The sequence below is a fragment of the Salvelinus fontinalis genome, chromosome 18, assembly GCF_029448725.1.
Source record: "Salvelinus fontinalis isolate EN_2023a chromosome 18, ASM2944872v1, whole genome shotgun sequence".
NCBI classification, from domain to species: Eukaryota; Metazoa; Chordata; class Actinopteri; order Salmoniformes; family Salmonidae; genus Salvelinus; species Salvelinus fontinalis.
The window spans coordinates 59,052,441-59,072,209 of NC_074682.1; the positions used below are offsets into that span (position 1 = coordinate 59,052,441).

Consider the following 19,769-nt stretch of genomic DNA (forward strand, 5'->3'; position numbering starts at 1 on the left):
CCTGACTCGATCCTTTCACGTCATAGTGTACCGACCAAGACCCTTAAACACTTCCTGACTCGATCCTTTCACGTCATAGTGTATCGACCAAGACCCTTAAACACTTCCTGACTCGATCCTTTCACGTCATAGTGTATCGACCAAGACTCTTAAACACTTCCTGACTCGACCCTTTCACGTCATAGTGTACCGACCAAGACCCGTAAACACTTCCTGACTCGATCCTTTCACGTCATAGTGTATCGACCAAGACCATTAAACACTTCCTGACTCGATCCTTTCACGTCATAGTGTATCGACCAAGACCCGTAAACACTTCCTGACTCGATCCTTTCACGTCATAGTGTACCGACCAAGACCCTTAAACACTTCCTGACTCGATCCTTTCACGTCATAGTGTACCGACCAAGACCCGTAAACACTTCATGACTCTGACTCGATCCTTTCACGTCATAGTGTATCGACCAAGACCCTTAAACACTTCCTGATTCGATCCTTTCACGTCATAGTGTACCGACCAAGACCCGTAAATACTTCCTGACTCTAACTCGATCCTTTCACGTCATATTGTATCGACCAAGACCCTTAAACACTTCCTGATTCTGACTCGATCCTTTCACGTCATAGTGTACCGACCAAGACCCGTAAACACTTCCTGATTCTGACTCGATCCTTTCACGTCATAGTGTACCGACCAAGACCCGTAAACACTTCCTGACTCTGACTCGATCCTTTCACGTCATAGTGTATCGACCAAGACCCGTAAACACTTCCTGACTCGATCCTTTCACGTCATAGTGTACCGACCAAGACCCGTAAACACTTCCTGACTCGATCCTTTCACGTCCTAGTGTACCGACCCAGACCCGTAAACACTTCCTGACTCGATCCTTTCACGTCATAGTGTATCGACCAAGACCCGTAAATACTTCCTGACTCGATACTTTCACGTCATAGTGTATCGACCAAGACCCGTAAATACTTCCTGACTCTGACTCGATCCTTTCACGTCATAGTGTACCGACCAAGACCCGTAAACACTTCCTGACTCTGACTCGATCCTTTCACGTCATAGTGTACCGACCAAGACCCGTAAATACTTCCTGACTCGATCCTTTCACGTCATAGTGTATCGACCAAGACCCGTAAATACTTCCTGACTCGATCCTTTCACGTCATAGTGTATCGACCAAGACCCGTAAACACTTCCTGACTCTGACTCGATCCTTTCACGTCATAGTGTATCAACCAAGACTCTTAAACACTTCCTGACTCGATCCTTTCACGTCATAGTGTATCGACCAAGACCCGTAAATACTTCCTGACTCGATCCTTTCACGTCATAGTGTACCGACCAAGACCCGTAAACACTTCCTGACTCGATCCTTTCACGTCATAGTGTACCGACCCAGACCCGTAAACACTTCCTGACTCGATCCTTTCACGTCATAGTGTATCGACCAAGACCCGTAAATACTTCCTGACTCGATACTTTCACGTCATAGTGTATCGACCAAGACCCGTAAATACTTCCTGACTCTGACTCGATCCTTTCACGTCATAGCGTACCGACCAAGACCCGTAAACACTTCCTGACTCTGACTCGATCCTTTCACGTCGTAGTGTATCGACCAAGACCCTTAAATACTTCCTGATTCGATCCTTTCACGTCATAGTGTACCGACCAAGACCCGTAAATACTTCCTGACTCTAACTCGATCCTTTCACGTCATATTGTATCGACCAAGACCCTTAAACACTTCCTGATTCTGACTCGATCCTTTCACGTCATAGTGTACCGACCAAGACCCGTAAACACTTCCTGATTCTGACTCGATCCTTTCACGTCATAGTGTACCGACCAAGACCCGTAAACACTTCCTGATTCTGACTCGATCCTTTCACGTCATAGTGTACCGACCAAGACCCGTAAACACTTCCTGACTCTGACTCGATCCTTTCACGTCATAGTGTATCGACCAAGACCATTAAACACTTCCTGACTCGATCCTTTCACGTCATAGTGTACCGACCAAGACCCGTAAACACTTCCTGACTCGATCCTTTCACGTCATAGTGTATCGACCAAGACCCGTAAACACTTCCTGACTCGATCCTTTCACGTCGTAGTGTACCGACCAAGACCCGTAAATACTTCCTGACTCGATCCTTTCACGTCATAGTGTATTTCTTAAATATGTCACTTTCAAAACAAACAAGGCATCGGACATTCCAGAGCCAAACAACTCCACATTCCCATGAAGCTGAAGAGGGGAAAACCCTGGATATTCCTTGGGGATGGGAGGAGGTACGTCTAGTAGACTGATTACTGAAATACTGAAACTAAAGTCAAATCGTCTGGTCTGAAATACAGAAACTATCGTCAAATAGTCTGATCTGTAATACTGAAAGTCTAATCTCAAATACTGACACTAAAAACAAATCACCCGATGTTAAATACTGAAATAGTCTGATCTGAAATGCTGAAATGTACTATGAAATTGCACATAACAACTCCAAGCAAAGCTCTCTGTTATTATCCCTTGTGTATAGTCGTGACTCAACTGTCGTGACTAACCAGTAGTCCTACACTGTGCAGTGGGATTCTCAACAGTCAAGAAAAATCTTCTTGGGTTTTCTATTGATACTGCGAATACGAGGTGAAAACGAATCTATATTGGTAGACATTGTGTTGTGCCTCTGAGTAAGTGAAGAGAAACTCTCTGAAAAGAGTGCTAATACAGGCATCTCAAACAGCACCCTATTCCCTATATAGTGCACTACTTTAGACCCTATTCCCTATATAGTGCACTACTTTAGACCCTATTCCCTATATAGTGCACTACTTTAAACCAGGGCCCTATGTAGTGCACTACTTTAGACCAGAGCCCTATTCCCTATGTAGTGCACTACTTTAGACCAGAGCCCCATAGGTAATAGGATACAATTTGGGACACATCCCAGGTGTGACCATGAATGGGGAAGGAGGATATTAATAAACCTGTCTTGGATATGGTGTAGGCTTCCAAAGGCTTTTCTCTCCTGCTATATGTCACTGTGACTTAATTTCTCTCCTGCTATATGTCACTGTGACTTCATTTCTCTCCTGCTATATGTCACTGTGACTTCATTTCTCTCCTGCTATATGTCACTGTGACTTCATTTCTCTCCTGCTATATGTCACTGTGACTTCATTTCTCTCCTGCTATATGTCACTGTGACTTCATTTCTCTCCTGCTATTTGTCACTGTGACTTCATTTATTTCACGTTGAGTGTTATACAAGTTCACAATAGAAGTGATTGTTGTTTTAACCCAGTTGTTCTTAATGAAGAGATATGGACCCCGACAAATAACAAGGAGATCCATAAAGGTCGTGCAGCTTCATAAAGCCTTCATAAAGCCTTCATAAACACCACATAAATGTGTTACAAATCATCTACAAACGTATGTCATGCTTTATAAAGGTTTCATAAATGTGGAATAACTGTGTGATATAACTTACTGTGACAAACCTGTGCTTTATAAAAGGGTGACATAAGCATCGCTTAGTAAAGGCCTCATTTATAACCCTGTCATTCATCTTGGTAGAGCAATGCCAGGATATTGAATTCAACTCGCGGAACCAACCAGAAGTAGGATTGCACAACCTCTTTCCATCTTGGGTGCATAGTCAATATTGGACCTGACCTCAACTTCCCCCACAATGCTGTGCTGCAGGGTGACACATACTCTAAAGTGCAGGAAAGGAAGGCCCAGAGTTCCCTCTGCTGCAGAGGATAAGTTCATTAGAGTTTATCAGCCTCAGAAATTGTAGCCCCCAAAAAATGCTTCAGAGAGTTCAAGTAACAGACACATCTCAACATCAACTGTTCAGAGGAGACTGCGTGAATCAGGCCTTCGTGGTCAAATTGCTGCAAAGAAACCACTACTAAAGGACACCAATAAGAAGAAGAGACTTGCTTGGGCCATGAAACACATGCAATGGACATTAGACCGGTGGAAATCTGTCCTTCGGTCTGATGAGTCCAAATTTTAGATTTTTGGTTCCAACCGCCGTGTCTTTCTGAGACGCAGAGCTGGTGAACGGATGATCTCCGCATGTGTGGTTCCCACCGTGAAGCATGGAGGAGGAGGTGTGATGGTGCTTTGCTGCTGACACTGTCTGTGATTTATTTAGAATTCAAGGCACACTTAACCAGCATGGCTAGCATAGCATTATGCAGCGATATGCCATCCCATCTGGTTTGTGCTTAGTGGGACTATCAATTGTTTTTCAACAGGACAATGACCCAGCATACCTCCAGGCAGTGTACGGGCTATTTGACCCCAAGAAGGAGAGTGATGGAGTGCTGCATCAGATGACCTGGCCTCCACAATCACCCAACCTCAACCCAATTGAGATGGCTTGGGATGAGTTGGACTGCGGAGTGAAGGAAAAGCAGCCAAGTGCTCAGCATTTGTGGGAACTCCTTAAAAACGGTTGGAAAAGCATTCCAGGTGAATCTGATTGAGAGAATGCCAAGAGCTTGCAAAGCGGTCATTAAGGCAAAGGGTGGCTACTTTGAAGAATCTCAAATATAAAATATATTTAGATTTGTTTAATATTTTCTGGTTACTACATGATTCCATATGTGTTATTTTATAGTTTTGATGTCTTCACTATTATTCTACAATGTAGACAATAGTAAACATAAAGAAAAACCCTGGAATGAGTAGGTGTGTCCAAACTTTTGACTGGTACTGTATAAGCCTGGGACATCAACCATTCTAAGTTGGCCTTAGTGGGAGTGACCATAGAATTTTATAGGAGTGACCTCACTGAGGAAAGTATTTGTCATCATCACTATTAACACAGTTAAAAAGTCAGAATTATGGTTAAACCATTTCCAAAATGTATCTTCTTAAAATGTGATTTTAACCCTTAACATAAAAGCCAAGTTTTTATTTTATTTTTTTCACACTTTTTCTCCCCAATTTCGTGATATCCAATTGGTAGTTACAGTCTTGTCCCATCGCTGCAACTCCCGTACGGACTCGGGAGAGGCCAAGATAGAGAGCCATGCGTCCTCCGAAAACACGAGCCGCGCTGCTTCTTGACACACTGCTTCGCTTAACGCGGAAGCCAGCCGCACCAATGTGCTGGAGGAAACACCGTGCACCTGGCTACCGTGTCAGTGTGCATGTTCACGGCCCGGCCCGCCACAAGGAGTCGCTAGAGCGATGGGACAAGGATGTCCTGGCCAACCAAACCCTCCCATAACCTGGACGACGCCTGGGCCAATTGTGCGCCGCCTCATCGGTCTCCCGGGTCGCGGCCGGCTGCGACACAGCCTGGGATTGAACCAGGGTCTGTAGTGACGCCTCCAGCAATGCAACGCAGTGCCTTAGACCGCTGTGCCACTCGAGAGGCCCCATGAAGCCTAAGCATTGGTCCACCAGACCTTCATTTGGGTGGAAGTGTCTGGGAATGAGATTCGTTGTCATGTGACCAACATAACTTCACATTAGAGCGTATTCCAATCCTTCACCACAACAGGTCACCCTTTATAAAGCACATGTTTATATCATATTTGACATAGTGGCTTACGTCACATTTGACCTTGGTGATTATGTCACAGTTCTGCCACATTCATGAACCTTTTATAAAATCATGACATATGGTTCTATAACCATGCTTATTACCATGCTTAGTGCTTATGAAGGCTTTATGGAGGCTTTATAACATGAACGTCATTTAAAGCGGGACCGATTAATACCAGTAATTCACATAACTATAAGGCTAAATTGGGGAATAATGTCTGTCAAGTAATGTATGAGGTTAGAGCCTTGATGAGATTACGTTCTGTACATTCAGCCTTCTTGAGGTTTTAATCTTCTGACTGAAGACTAGCAGCCATGTCAGACAACCACATTACAGAAATGGAATAAGGTAATGGAATAAGGTAATGGAATAAGGTAATGGAATAAGGTAACAGAATAAGGTAATGGAATAAGGTAACGGAATAAGGTAACGGAATAAGGTAACGGAATAAGGTAACGGAATAAGGTAATAGAATAAGGTAATGTGATAAGGCAATGGAATAAGGTAATGGAATAAGGTAATGGAATAAGGTAATGGAATAAGGTAATAAAATAAGGTAATGGAATAAGGTAATGGAATAAGGTAACAGGATAAGGTAACGGGATAAGGTAATGGAATAATGTAATGTAATACGGTAATGGAATAAGGTAACGGGATAAGGTAATGGAATAAGGTAATGGAATAAGGTAATGGAATAAGGTAACGGAATAAGGTAACGGGATAAGGTAACGGAATAAGGTAATGGAATAAGGTAACAGAATAAGGTAACGGGATAAGGTAATGGAATAATGTAATGTAATACGGTAACAGAATAAGGTAACGGGATAAGGTAATGGAATAATATAATGTAATACGGTAATGGAATAAGGTAACGGAATAAGGTAACGGAATAAATGTGTGGACTCCTAGACAACATTAGCAAGAGATCTTTGCCATCTCTGTGTTGCAGTAGACGAAGAAGCTGGCTTCTGGGTGCAGTGGAGGATAACATCCATCATTAAAAACGGAGTCTTCACAATGCTTCTCAACATGACCTGGCCTACTTCATTCACAGATTCCCTTCTGTAGTATTATGAGTGTGCTAGAAACCTGTAGGCCAACTTTTGATGAGTTCATTAAAAGGCCCACTGTGATTTGATAATAATATAATCCCGCAAGTGACTCAGATCAAGTCATGACTCTTTCATGGTGTGAAATGAGGCGTGTAGCAGGAAATACCACAAACCGCTCAGAAGACATAAATCAACTCAAGAGTTGAATATTGTTCTTTGGAGGGTAAAGCAACGTGTTGTTCCTTGGAGGGTGAAGCAACGTTTTGTTCCTTGGAGGGTAAAGCAACGTTTTGTTCCTTGGAAGGTAAAGCAACGTTTTGTTCCTTGGAGGGTAAAGCGACGTTTTGTTCCTTGGAGGGTGAAGCGACGTTTTGTTCCTTGGAGGGTAAAGCGACGTTTTGTTCCTTGGAGGGTAAAGCAACGTTTTGTTCCTTGGAGGGTAAAGCAACGTTTTGTTCCTTGGAGGGTAAAGCAACGTTTTGTTCCTTGGAGGGTAAAGCAACGTTTTGTTCCTTGGAGGGTAAAGCAACGTTTTGTTCCTTGGAGGGTAAAGCAACGTTTTGTTCCTTGGAGGGTAAAGCAACGTTTTGTTCCTTGGAGGGTAAAGCAACGTTTTGTTCCTTGGAGGGTAAAGCAACGTTTTGTTCCTTGGAGGGTAAAGCAACGTTTTGTTCCTTGGAAGGTAAAGCAACGTTTTGTTCCTTGGAGGGTAAAGCAACGTTTTGTTCCTTGGAAGGTAAAGCAACGTTTTGTTCCTTGGAGGGTAAAGCAACGTTTTGTTCCTTGGAGGGTAAAGCAACGTTTTGTTCCTTGGAGGGTAAAGCAACGTTTTGTTCCTTGGAGGGTGAAGCAACGTTTTGTTCCTTGGAGGGTAAAGCAACGTTTTGTTCCTTGGAGGGTAAAGCAACGTTTTGTTCCTTGGAGGGTAAAGCAACGTTTTGTTCCTTGGAGGGTAAAGCAACGTTTTGTTCCTTGGAGGGTAAAGCAACGTTTTGTTCCTTGGAGGGTAAAGCAACGTTTTGTTCCTTGGAGGGTAAAGCAACGTTTTGTTCCTTGGAGGGTAAAGCAACGTTTTGTTCCTTGGAGGGTAAAGCAACGTTTTGTTCCTTGGAGGGTAAAGCGACGTTTTGTTCCTTGGAGGGTGAAGCGACGTTTTGTTCCTTGGAGGGTAAAGCAACGTTTTGTTCCCTGGAGGGTAAAGCAACGTTTTGTTCCTTGGAGGGTAAAGCAACGTTTTGTTCCCTGGAGGGTAAAGCAACGTTTTGTTCCTTGGAGGGTAAAGCAACGTTTTGTTCCTTGGAGGGTAAAGCAACGTTTTGTTCCTTGGAGGGTAAAGCAACGTTTTGTTCCTTGGAGGGTAAAGCAACGTTTTGTTCCTTGGAGGGTAAAGCAACGTTTTGTTCCTTGGAGGGTAAAGCAACGTTTTGTTCCTTGGAGGGTAAAGCAACGTTTTGTTCCTTGGAGGGTAAAGCAACGTTTTGTTCCTTGGAGGGTAAAGCAACGTTTTGTTCCTTGGAGGGTAAAGCAACGTTTTGTTCCGTGGAGGGTAAAGCAACGTTTTGTTCCTTGGAGGGTAAAGCAACGTTTTGTTCCTTGGAGGGTAAAGCAACGTTTTGTTCCGTGGAGGGTAAAGCAACGTTTTGTTCCTTGGAAGGTAAAGCAACGTTTTGTTCCTTGGAAGGTAAAGCAACGTTTTGTTCCTTGGAGGGTAAAGCAACGTTTTGTTCCTTGGAGGGTAAAGCAACGTTTTGTTCCTTGGAGGGTAAAGCAACGTTTTGTTCCTTGGAGGGTAAAGCAACGTTTTGTTCCTTGGAGGGTAAAGCAACGTTTTGTTCCTTGGAGGGTAAAGCAACGTTTTGTTCCTTGGAGGGTAAAGCAACGTTTTGTTCCTTGGAGGGTAAAGCAACGTTTTGTTCCTTGGAGGGTAAAGCAACGTTTTGTTCCTTGGAGGGTAAAGCAACGTTTTGTTCCGTGGAGGGTAAAGCAACGTTTTGTTCCTTGGAAGGTAAAGCAACGTTTTGTTCCTTGGAAGGTAAAGCAACGTTTTGTTCCTTGGAGGGTAAAGCAACGTTTTGTTCCGTGGAGGGTAAAGCAACGTTTTGTTCCTTGGAGGGTAAAGCAACGTTTTGTTCCTTGGAAGGTAAAGCAACGTTTTGTTCCTTGGAGGGTAAAGCAACGTTTTGTTCCTTGGAGGGTAAAGCAACGTTTTGTTCCTTGGAGGGTAAAGCAACGTTTTGTTCCTTGGAGGGTAAAGCAACGTTTTGTTCCTTGGAGGGTAAAGCAACGTATTGTTCCGTGGAGGGTAAAGCAACGTTTTGTTCCTTGGAGGGTAAAGCAACGTTTTGTTCCTTGGAAGGTAAAGCAACGTTTTGTTCCTTGGAGGGTAAAGCAACGTTTTGTTCCTTGGAGGGTAAAGCAACGTTTTGTTCCTTGGAGGGTGAAGCAACCTTTTGTTGCATCTGAGATAGGGCTAGTTAGCTTAAGTTGCTGACTAATAAATCTATATTATATGTTTTGAGTATGTACTTATCAATCTATATGTTTTAAGCAATAAGATTTATACTATATGTTTAAGGCAATAACACCCGTTATTGTACTTGTTATTGTACGGGCGAAAGGTTTCTAGTTCGAATCCCCAAGCTGATTAGGTGAAGAATCAGTTGATGTGCCTTTGAGCAAGGCACTTAATCCTAATTGCTCTTGTAAATTCGTCTGGATAAGAGCGTCTGCTAAATGACTAAGATTTTTATATATACGTATATAATAATAAATGTATAAATCTATATGTTTTAAGCTAAAATATTTTTTTATTGTACTTATAAATCAAATCAAATAAGCAATAAGACAGCTTGTTTGACTCATCTTTCAATAGATATGAGGCACAATAAACGTTTGATGAATCTATTGATGCCTAATGTAGTGTTATATTAATAGTTATATAACCTGAATGTTGGTGAAATGACAGTTAGGACACACAGGCCCTGTCTACACTTGACAGTTCATGCAGCTTTAGGCATTCTGATCTTAGAGTTCTGATCATGGCATTCTGAACACGTCATGCGTCTACACCTACATTAAATGTGTCTACTGTGTCCACAGTGTTTCCTGATTCCCTTTTCCAGCTCTATATTCAAATGCCAGTGTATATTATATAAACGGTGGTATAGGCAAAATATGATAATAACACCACAACTGATGGCAGTAGCTAACTAGCCAGCTAACTAGCCAGCTAACTACTGGAACTAACTAGCCAGCTAACTACTGTAGCTAACTATCCAGCTAACTAGCCAGCTAACTACTGTAGCTAACTAGCCAGATAACTACTGGAACTAGCTAGCCAGCTAACTAATGTAACTAACTAGCCAGCTAACTAGCCAGCTAACTACTGTAACTAAATAGCCAGCTAACGACTGCAACTAAATAGCCAGCTAACTACTGTAACTAACTAGCCAGCTAACTACTGCAACTAACTAGCCAGCTAACTACTGTAACTAACTAGCCAGCTAACTACTGGAACTAGCTAGCCAGCTAACTAATGTAACTAACTAGCCAGCTAACTACTGCAACTAACTAGCCAGCTAACGACTAACTAACTACTGCAACTAACTAGCCAACTAACTAGCCAGCTAACTACTGTAACTAACTAGCCAGCTAACTACTGTAGTTAACTAGCCAGATAACAACTGCAACTAACTAGCCAGCTAACAAATGTAACTAACTAGCCAGCTAACTACTGCAACTAACTAGCCAGCTAACGACTAACTAACTACTGCAACTAACTAGCCAACTAACTAGCCAGCTAACTACTGTAACTAACTAGCCAGCTAACTACTGTAGTTAACTAGCCAGCTAACTACTGCAACTAACTAGCCAGCTAACTACTGCAACTAACTAGCCAGCTAACTACTGCAACTAACTAGCCAGCTAACGACTAACTAACTACTGCAACTAACTAGCCAACTAACTAGCCAGCTAACTACTGTAACTAACTAGCCAGCTAACTACTATAGTTAACTAGCCAGCTAACGACTGCAACTAACTAGCCAGCTAACTACTGTAACTAACTAGCCAGCTAACGACTGCAACTAACTAGCCAGCTAACTACTGTAACTAACTAGCCAGCTAACTACTGTAGTTAACTAGCCAGCTAATGACTGCAACTAAATAGCCAGCTAACTACTGTAACTAACTAGCCAGCTAACTAATGTAACTAACTAGCCAGCTAACTACTGCAACTAACTAGCCAGCTAACGACTAACTAACTACTGCAACTAACTAGCCAACTAACTAGCCAGCTAACTACTGTAACTAACTAGCCAGCTAACTACTAACTAACTACTGCAACTAACTAGCCAACTAACTAGCCAGCTAACTACTGTAACTAACTAGCCAGCTAACTACTATAGTTAACTAGCCAGCTAACGACTGCAACTAACTTGCCAGCTAACTACTGTAACTAACTAGCCAGCTAAATACTATAGTTAACTAGCCAGCAAGCAATACTAAAGGGATTGGAAAACGTTGTTAGCATAACTCTAGCCAAACAAAACATATTTTTATAAATATTATCTAACTGGATAGCATTTATGAGGCCAGCAAACACTGAGGCAAAAGGCTGAGGAAACTGAGGAGTCTGAGGAGTAATCCACACACAACGCCTCTTGAAAAGATCAGGTAGATCTGAACACAATCAGACCACAGTGGCATTTGTGCATCTAGAAAAGTATTTTCAATGCGATTTTTTTTGTATTCTGATAGCAGAAGTCACATGTAAGTGTCAAGTTTAGACACGACCATGGTTCTCTGATGAATCAAATATGAGATGGGTTCATGAGATGTTACGAAAACAAACATCCCAAAACAAGACTTTAAAATAGTGTAAACTCACATCTGATCTGTAAAAGACTGTAAAATCCAACTGATCTGTAAAAGACTGTAAAATCCAACTGATCTGTAAAAGACTGTAATCTCCAACTGATCTGTAAAAGACTGTAAAATCCAACTGATCTGTAAAAGACTGTAAAATCCAACTGATCTGTAAAAGACTGTAAAACTCCAACTGATCTGTAAAAGACTGTAATCTCCAACTGATTTGTAAAAGACTGTAAAGTCCAACTGATCTGTAAAATACTGTAAACTCCAACTGATCTGTAAAATACTGTAAAATCCAACTGATCTGTAAAGGACTGTAAAATCCAACTGATCTGTAAAAGACTGTAAACTCCAACTGATCTGTAAAAGACTGTAATCTCCAACTGATTTGTAAAATACTGTAAACTCCAACTGATCTGTAAAATACTGTAAAATCCAACTGATCTGTAAAGGACTGTAAAATCCAACTGATCTGTAAAAGACAGTAAACTCCAACTGATCTGTAAAAGACTGTAAACTCCAACTGATCTGTAAAAGTTTCTCGTTGGCTGGCCCTCGCTTCATATTCGTTGCCAAACCCACTGGCTCCAGATCATCTATAAGTCTTTGCTAGGTAAAGCCCCGCCTTATCTCAGCTCACTGGTCACCCACATGTAGCACGCGCTCCAGCAGGTATATCTCACTGGTCATCCCCAAAATGCCAACTCCTCCTTTGGCCGCTTTTCCTTCCAGTTCTCTAATGCCAATGTCTGGAACGAATTGCAAAAATCACTGAAGCTGGAGTCTTATATCTCCCTCACTAGCTTCTTAAAGCATCAGCTGTCAGAGCAGCTTACCGATCATTGCACCTGTACATAGCACTTCTGTAAATAGCCCACCGAACTACCTCATCCCCATATTGTTATTTATTAATTTTTTTGCTCCTTTGCACCCCAGTATCTCTACTAGCACATTTATCTTCTGCACATCCTATCACTCCAGTGTTTAATTGCTGAATTGTAATTATTTCGCCACTACGGCCTATTTATTGCCTTACCTCCCTAATCTTACTTCATTTGCACACACTGTATATAGACTTTTCTATTGTGTTATTGACTGTACGTTTGTTTATTCCATGTGTAACTCTGTATTGTTTGTGTCGCAGTGCTTTGCTATATCTTGGCCAGGTCGCAGTTGTAAATGAGAACTTGTTCTCAACTGGCCTATCTGGTTAAATAAAGGTGAAATATTTTTTTAAATTAAATAAGACAGTAAACTGATTTGTAAAAGACAGTGAATTCCAACTGATCTGTAAAAGACAGTAAACTCCAATTGATCTGTAAACTGACTGTAAACTCCAATTGATCTGTAAACTGACTGTAAACTGACTGTAAACTCCAACTGATCTGTAAACTGACTGTAAACTCCAACTGATCTGTAAAAGACTGTAAACTCCAACTGATCTGTAAAAGACCGTAAACTCCAACTGATCTGTAAAAGCATCCAAATGAGACCGCTTATACTCACCAATGAAAGAAATGGCCTCTGGGAAAAACTGCGAGAGATTTTGGCTCCAGTGATCGGAGATGGGGATCTGTTTGTACTTGAAGTCTCCGTCATGTTCAAACATGTTGGGCAGGTTGGGCGTGACGTTGAGGATGTACTTGATGTTGTACTTCCCCAGGACGTCCAGGTTGGTGGAGTCTTTGGCACAGCCCAGGTAGAGGTACGGTAAGATCTGGACCGGGAAGGCAGGCTGGTTGTTGGGAAGTGGGCTGCCCTCGGACTCGGTGGCGCTGACCGGTTCCCTGTCCGATGACTCCCCATCAGAACAGTCAGAGCTGATCCTCAGCCCGCCCAGACCGAGGACGGAGGCCGGCGGGGAGCTGCTGGGGCAGGAACAGTCCAGGTTGGTCTCACAGTGCTCAGGGTACTCGGTCTGGAACTTGTTGAAGCCACCTGGAAACAACAACAGAGACTAATTAGAATTTAATAGAATATAGTAGAGTAAAATAGAATATAACTACTGTCCTGGAAACAACAACTATACATAGATGGATCTGAATCCAAATATAAGAATGTAATAGAGAAGAATATAGTAGAATAGAATAAAGTAGAATATAATAGAGTAGAACAGAATAGAACGGAGAAGAATAGAATACAGTAGAATCAAGTATTATAGAAAAGAGTGGAGTAGAATAGAGTAGAATAGAATACAGTAGAATCAAGTATTATAGAAAAGAGTGGAGTAGAATAGAGTAGAATAGAATACAGTATAATCTAATAGAATATAGTATAATAGAATACAGTAGAGTATAATATAATAGAATAGAGTAGAATAGAATACAGTAGAATCAAGTATTATAGAAAAGAGTGGAGTAGAATAGAGTAGAATAGAATACAGTATAATCTAATAGAATATAGTATAATAGAATACAGTAGAGTATAATAGAATAGAATACAGTAGAATCAAGTATTATAGAAAAGAGTGGAGTAGAATAGAGTAGAATAGAATACAGTATAATCTAATAGAATATAGTATAATAGAATACAGTAGAGTATAATAGAATAGAATAGAATACAGTAGAATCAAGTATTATAGAAAAGAGTGGAGTAGAATAGAGTAGAATAGAATACAGTAGAATCTAATAGAATATAGTATAATAGAATACAGTAGAGTATAATAGAATAGAGTAGAATAGAATACAGTGGAATCTAATAGAATATAGTATAATAGAATACAGTAGAGTGTAATAGAAAAGAGTAGAAACAACTAGAACCCCTGAAAACATAGCAATACAGAGATGGGTCAGAATCACACTATGAGAAAGATCGTGCGACATGTTGTCATTTCACCTGTACAAAAAGTACAATACAGAGAATTTACATTTGGAGCATAGTACACAACTTTATTGTCCAATGTGAAAGGCATATCTGAGTGATGAAAGGTTGTGTAAACTTTTCATTTCATCTTCTCTATCAGTACTGAGATTTGAGATGTTGTTGTCATGTTGTGTTGCTACCATGTTGTTGTCATGTTGTGTTGCTACCATGTTGTTGTCATGTTGTGTTGCTACCATGTTGTTATCATGTTGTGTTGCTACCATGTTGTTGTCATGTTGTGTTGCTACCATGTTGTTGTCATGTTGTGTTGCTACCATGTTGTGTTATAATGTTGTGTTGCTACCATGTTGTTGTCATGTTGTGTTGCTACCATGCTTTGTTATCATGTGTTGCCGCCATGCTATGTTGTTGTCTTAGGTCTCTCTTTATGTAGTGTTATGTTGTCTCTCTTGTCGTGATGTATGTTTTGTCCTATATTTATATTTATATTTTATTTATTTGTATTTTTTTTAAATCCCAAGTCCCTTTTGCCTTTTGCTAGGCCGTCATTGAAAATAAGATGTTGTTCTTAACTGACTTGCCTCGTTAAATAAAGGTTAAATAAAAAATGTGTGTGTGTGTGTACATAGCATAAAGCTATTCAAATTGGTGAAATAAAAATACACTATGCCAACTCAAACAACCATGTACGATTTATATGTGCCAGACAGGAACAGGATATGGGCCTACTTCCTATTATACCAGGTAAAATAAATGTATACTGATATGTTATCATGTTACATGATGACTCCTTGCTGTTCCCAGTCCACCTGGCCTTGCTGCTGTTCCAGTTTCAACTGTTCTGCCTGAGGCTATGGAACCCTGACCTGTTCACCGGACGTGCTACCTGTCCCAGACCTGCTGTTTTCAACTCTCTAGAGACCGCAGGAGCGGTAGAGATACCCTTAATGATCGGCTATGAAAAGCCAACTGACATTTACTCCTGAGGTGCTGACTTGCTACACCCTCGACAACTACTGTGATTATTATTATTTGACCATGCTGGTCATCTATGAACATTTGAACATCTTGGCCATGTTCTGTTATAATCTCCACCCGGCACAGCCAGAAGAGGACTGGCCACCCCTCATATCCTGGTTCCTCTCTACGTTTCTTCCTAGGTTTTGGCCTTTCTAGGGAGTTTTTCCTAGCCACCGTGCTTCTACACCTGCATTGCTTGCTGTTTGGGGTTTTAGGCTGGGTTTCTGTACAGCACTTTGAGATATCAGCTGATGTAAGAAGGGCTTTATAAATACATTTGATTTGATTTACATCCTATAACACAATAATAAACCCATCTCATACACTAATGTTTTGTTAATGTGAATACTGAACAACCCATGTTTCCACTCCTTCAATAAAAATGCTGAACATTTTTGTTGTTGTTGTTGCCTGTGCTACAGACAGCTGTAAGATCCGCTAATATAGGACTAGTAAAGGCCTAGTGCATTACTTTTGTGAAAAAATACGTTTTCCTGCGGCTATGTGTACAGTAGCTTACCGCTGATCTGATCTAAGGAGACATCTAAGTGACATAAAGTGTTATGGGTGGACTTTTTGTGAATGACAGATGACAGTGAGCCTCAAACATGTAGGCCTATGGAATATTTCCCACAACTATTACAATTTTCATAGAGTTAAGATAAGCCAATAATGGCCTATGGGTCAGGATTGTAATGCTTCTGTAATATTATTGTAATGAAACAGGCAGGGAGCAGGTCTCGAACCGTCGACCTTCTAGCCCGGAGTCCAGCGCGCTATCGACTGTGCCGCAAAAGCATGCTCGCATCCGCGCTTATAAAACCCAGGGTCGTTAACATTATGAATAGGTTGTAGGCCTCATCTCTATAGCCTACTGTTGCAGGGTTGGTTACGTGTCCACTCGCCACTGCAGAAATATGTCTTCGATGTTTATGTATTCCAATTGGTTGGTTGAATTTACATATCAATAAGGGCTTATGCCATTGGTTATGCTTGCAGATAGGGGGAGCTCGTGAACGTCAATTCTTCAGTCTGATATTTCTATGCAAGCGGTAAGGTCACGTTCTGAAATACCATATTCTATTTTCATATTTACAATGTGTAAGAGTTCACTGTGTACATGTCCTGGTGTGTATATATGTGTACGGTACCTGTTATATATTGGGGGGACATCCTGGGATGTGCTTTTGGATGTTATCGCTGTAAGAGGGAGTTAGCTAGCATGCTCTGATTGTACTTGTCAAATTAGCTCTCTACTAATTCAGTTATTTCCATACTAACGGAAGACACACGAACTTACAGCCATCAACATACTGGTGTCCTGCTAATGTACTTCCGTGTGTCTATCGTCAGGTACTTACATGTATTGTATTTTGTACAGTTTTGGTCATTGTTGTGATGTTTGATTATAAAATATCTCGTCTGATATTGACACATTCAAGCGACGAATCCCGAGTGTACAGCCATCAACATACTGTTGTCCAGCACATCTAATGTCCTTCCTGGTGTCTATCGTCAGAATAAACACCAGTCAACTGGGGCCGCTGGCTGGACAGTCCTTTCTTTAAAATCAACAAGACCAGAGAGTTATACAAAGTACATTCACATCTGTTACGCTGGTGCTGAGACATGTGTTACATTAACAGCTAGCCTCAGCAACACGGTGTAGAAGTGGTTCCTGAATATCAGACAAGTGAATCTGAAACAGGTTTGGAATATTTTCCTCAAGTACTATTATTTTCCTATACACATGAGATAAGACATGAATAGGCCTATGGCAAGAATGGTGTTGATTGTGTGGTATAAATAATAGGTTTTTATATAGCCTAGACTAGGTTTAGACAGCACACAGAGAAGAAATAGTTTCTGTTCTGTTCATTCATGAAATGCACGTCTTTTCCTGAAGAAGCACTTGACAACATGGCGGAGCCATTTTAGAACATTAATTGAAAACATATTTGTTTTGGCCAACATTCTTTCAAAGTTAAAACCCTCAAATATTGAATATAATATATTTACTCTATTAGATTAACAATCGAAAATGGGGTTGAAACGCTATGCTTTTTACTACTGTCACGGTGTGGGAAATACGCGAATATTTGACAATAGAATAAGTTATTTTCACGACTGCTTATTATTTATAGGCTTTCGTGAAGGGGAATTAAACATCGAGATAAATATTATTGGTTTCATTGTCTTGAAGCACTTAAGGAAAATATAAGCCTATATATATATATTTTTTTTTTTACATATTACATAGGAACCGTGGCTGCCTTCCGCTTACTTTTCATTGAGACAAAAACATATTTTACAACTTTAATATGATACAGAATAGAAGCAATTAGCCACTTCATAGTCGATAGTAACATTGTAGCGAGACGAGCAGAAACCTAGTTGTATTCCGCTGCCTTGAATTAGCTACAATGTAACTTTGCGCCATAGTCCATTTGTGTAACTGGTTCATTAGACGAGTAGTCTAGCTAGTCTCCAAACTCGGACACGTAGTGAATAGAATATAAATTGCGCTATAAATCGATTTGTTTTTGTAGTTGTTGACAAGTAGCCTTAGTCTTTAGACGTTGAAAATGTAATAGGAAACATAAAATAAAATAATACGAGTACAAAAAAAAAAAAAAAAAAATCTAAAAGATCGAAGAAGTTAATTCTCACCTTCCAGGTAGAAAGCCTTACAACTTTCATCTCGGAGCTTTTGCAACAACAAGCCGAGAACGGAGCTCGCCACCCCGGTCTCCTGCCAGTCCGTAGTGGCCTCGTCATAGAGAAGAACCATGTCTGTCTTGCACCGCTTCACGAATTTCTCCTTATCCTCGTTGTTGGGGATGATGGACCGGATCGGTAGATTCCCCTTCTTCAGTCTCCGCAGCATCAAACCGGGGATCGTCAGGTTGATGGCCGACTCAATGTGCGACGATTCGTAAAGCTCGTGAGATCGGCAGTCCAGCAGCAGTAGTGAGCTAACCCCGAGCCCGGACTCCAGTTCTTCTTGAAGCCATTCCACACTTTTACTCGACATAATCTCTGTCACGTCCCGGGAACCGTTCCAAAGATTAATTTTCATTAGGGAAATGTGGAGATGACTCTTTGCAGTAACATGAGGGGGGAAATACAAAATCACGGCGCTAAACTTCTACTGCTTTGGTAAAGGACAGAACCGAGTCCGCTCTGATCACTTTCGTCCACCGATACAGCAGCACCGCTGCTCGCCAAGGCTGGTAGACGGAATGAACACACCACCAGGCTTGAACACATTTACGATATGTTATTTCAGTCCGTTGGCTAGAAATTATGCTGGGTTCATTCAGATGCGGTCGACGTCCATTTAACACTGCGGTCTTTTACGCAGTCCTTTAATGAAAATGACCTATATCGCGTTATTATATAAATCTGATGAAAATGTGGATTCCGGATGAATCGCAGCTATAGCACATGTTTTTAACATGTTTGCTATTCTACCGCCTCCCGTGTTTCATTTCCAGTAACCGCTGTGACAAGCAGGCTGAACTAAAAGGGGCTTGCAGACAGTAGGCATGTCACTGTAGAAGGCGGAGCTGGGAAACAGTTAAGGACGTAGCATACAGCATGGGAAAGGTTTTTACTTTCAGACATCATATCTCTCTCACCAACTTGGACAGCAACAAATGGCCTAAAATAATACACTGATAATTCATTCAACCTTGTCGGATTCTTAGGGGTCATTCAACCCTGTCGGATTCCTAGGGGGGGAACCTAGTCTATTAGAATCTCCAAATGCGTAATTGCGTCTAGACACCTTTTGGCACATAGGACATGCCAATTCATAGGAGTAAAGCCATTGGACCATAACAATACCCCTTCTAAACGTCCACATAGATGCTTTTCGATACAGAGATATTAGAAACTAAAGGACAACGCATAACGCACTATCGGTGGCTACAGAAGACTCAGATGCAGCCGGTTCCTCTTTAACAGATCTGCCCCCCTCTCTCTCTCACCCTCCATCCTCTCTCTCTCTCACCCTCCCAACCTGATAAGAACATTCATTATGAATGGACCGCCCCTCGATTGAAAAAAATATATCTCATGGTTGATAAAACCCGATGATAAAATCTGACTGAAATTAACCTGTAGTTGATCACAAGCAGACGTTTTGTCATCTGTCCCACATTAAGGGTCTCTATTCGAATTTAATCAATTCCTTTATAGTATACTCCATCCTATTCTATTATAATCTAATCTATTACATTATATTCCATCCTATGGTATTATAATCTAATCTATTACATTATATTCCATCCTATGGTATTATAATCTAATCTATTACATTATATTCCATTCTATGGTATTCTATTCTAATCTATTACATTAAATGATATTCCATTTCTATTCTATGGTATTCTAATCTATTACATTATATTAAAT

At 41.0% G+C, this 19,769-nt stretch overlaps 1 protein-coding gene across 1 annotated transcript in view; it reads right to left on the reverse strand.

Moving 5' to 3' along the window:
- The window catches only part of LOC129815798 (dual specificity protein phosphatase 7-like), a 32,187-nt gene extending 13,294 nt beyond the window's left edge, over positions 1 to 18,893 (reverse strand). Inside the window, exons 1-2 of the mRNA XM_055869924.1 lie at positions 18,021 to 18,893; positions 13,014 to 13,445 (exon numbers count right to left, since the gene is read on the reverse strand). Coding sequence (XP_055725899.1) covers positions 13,014 to 13,445; positions 18,021 to 18,429 — 841 coding nt within the window. The 5' untranslated portion in view covers positions 18,430 to 18,893. The remainder of the gene's footprint in view (positions 1 to 13,013; positions 13,446 to 18,020) is intronic.
- Between the last annotated feature and the right edge of the window lie 876 nt (positions 18,894 to 19,769).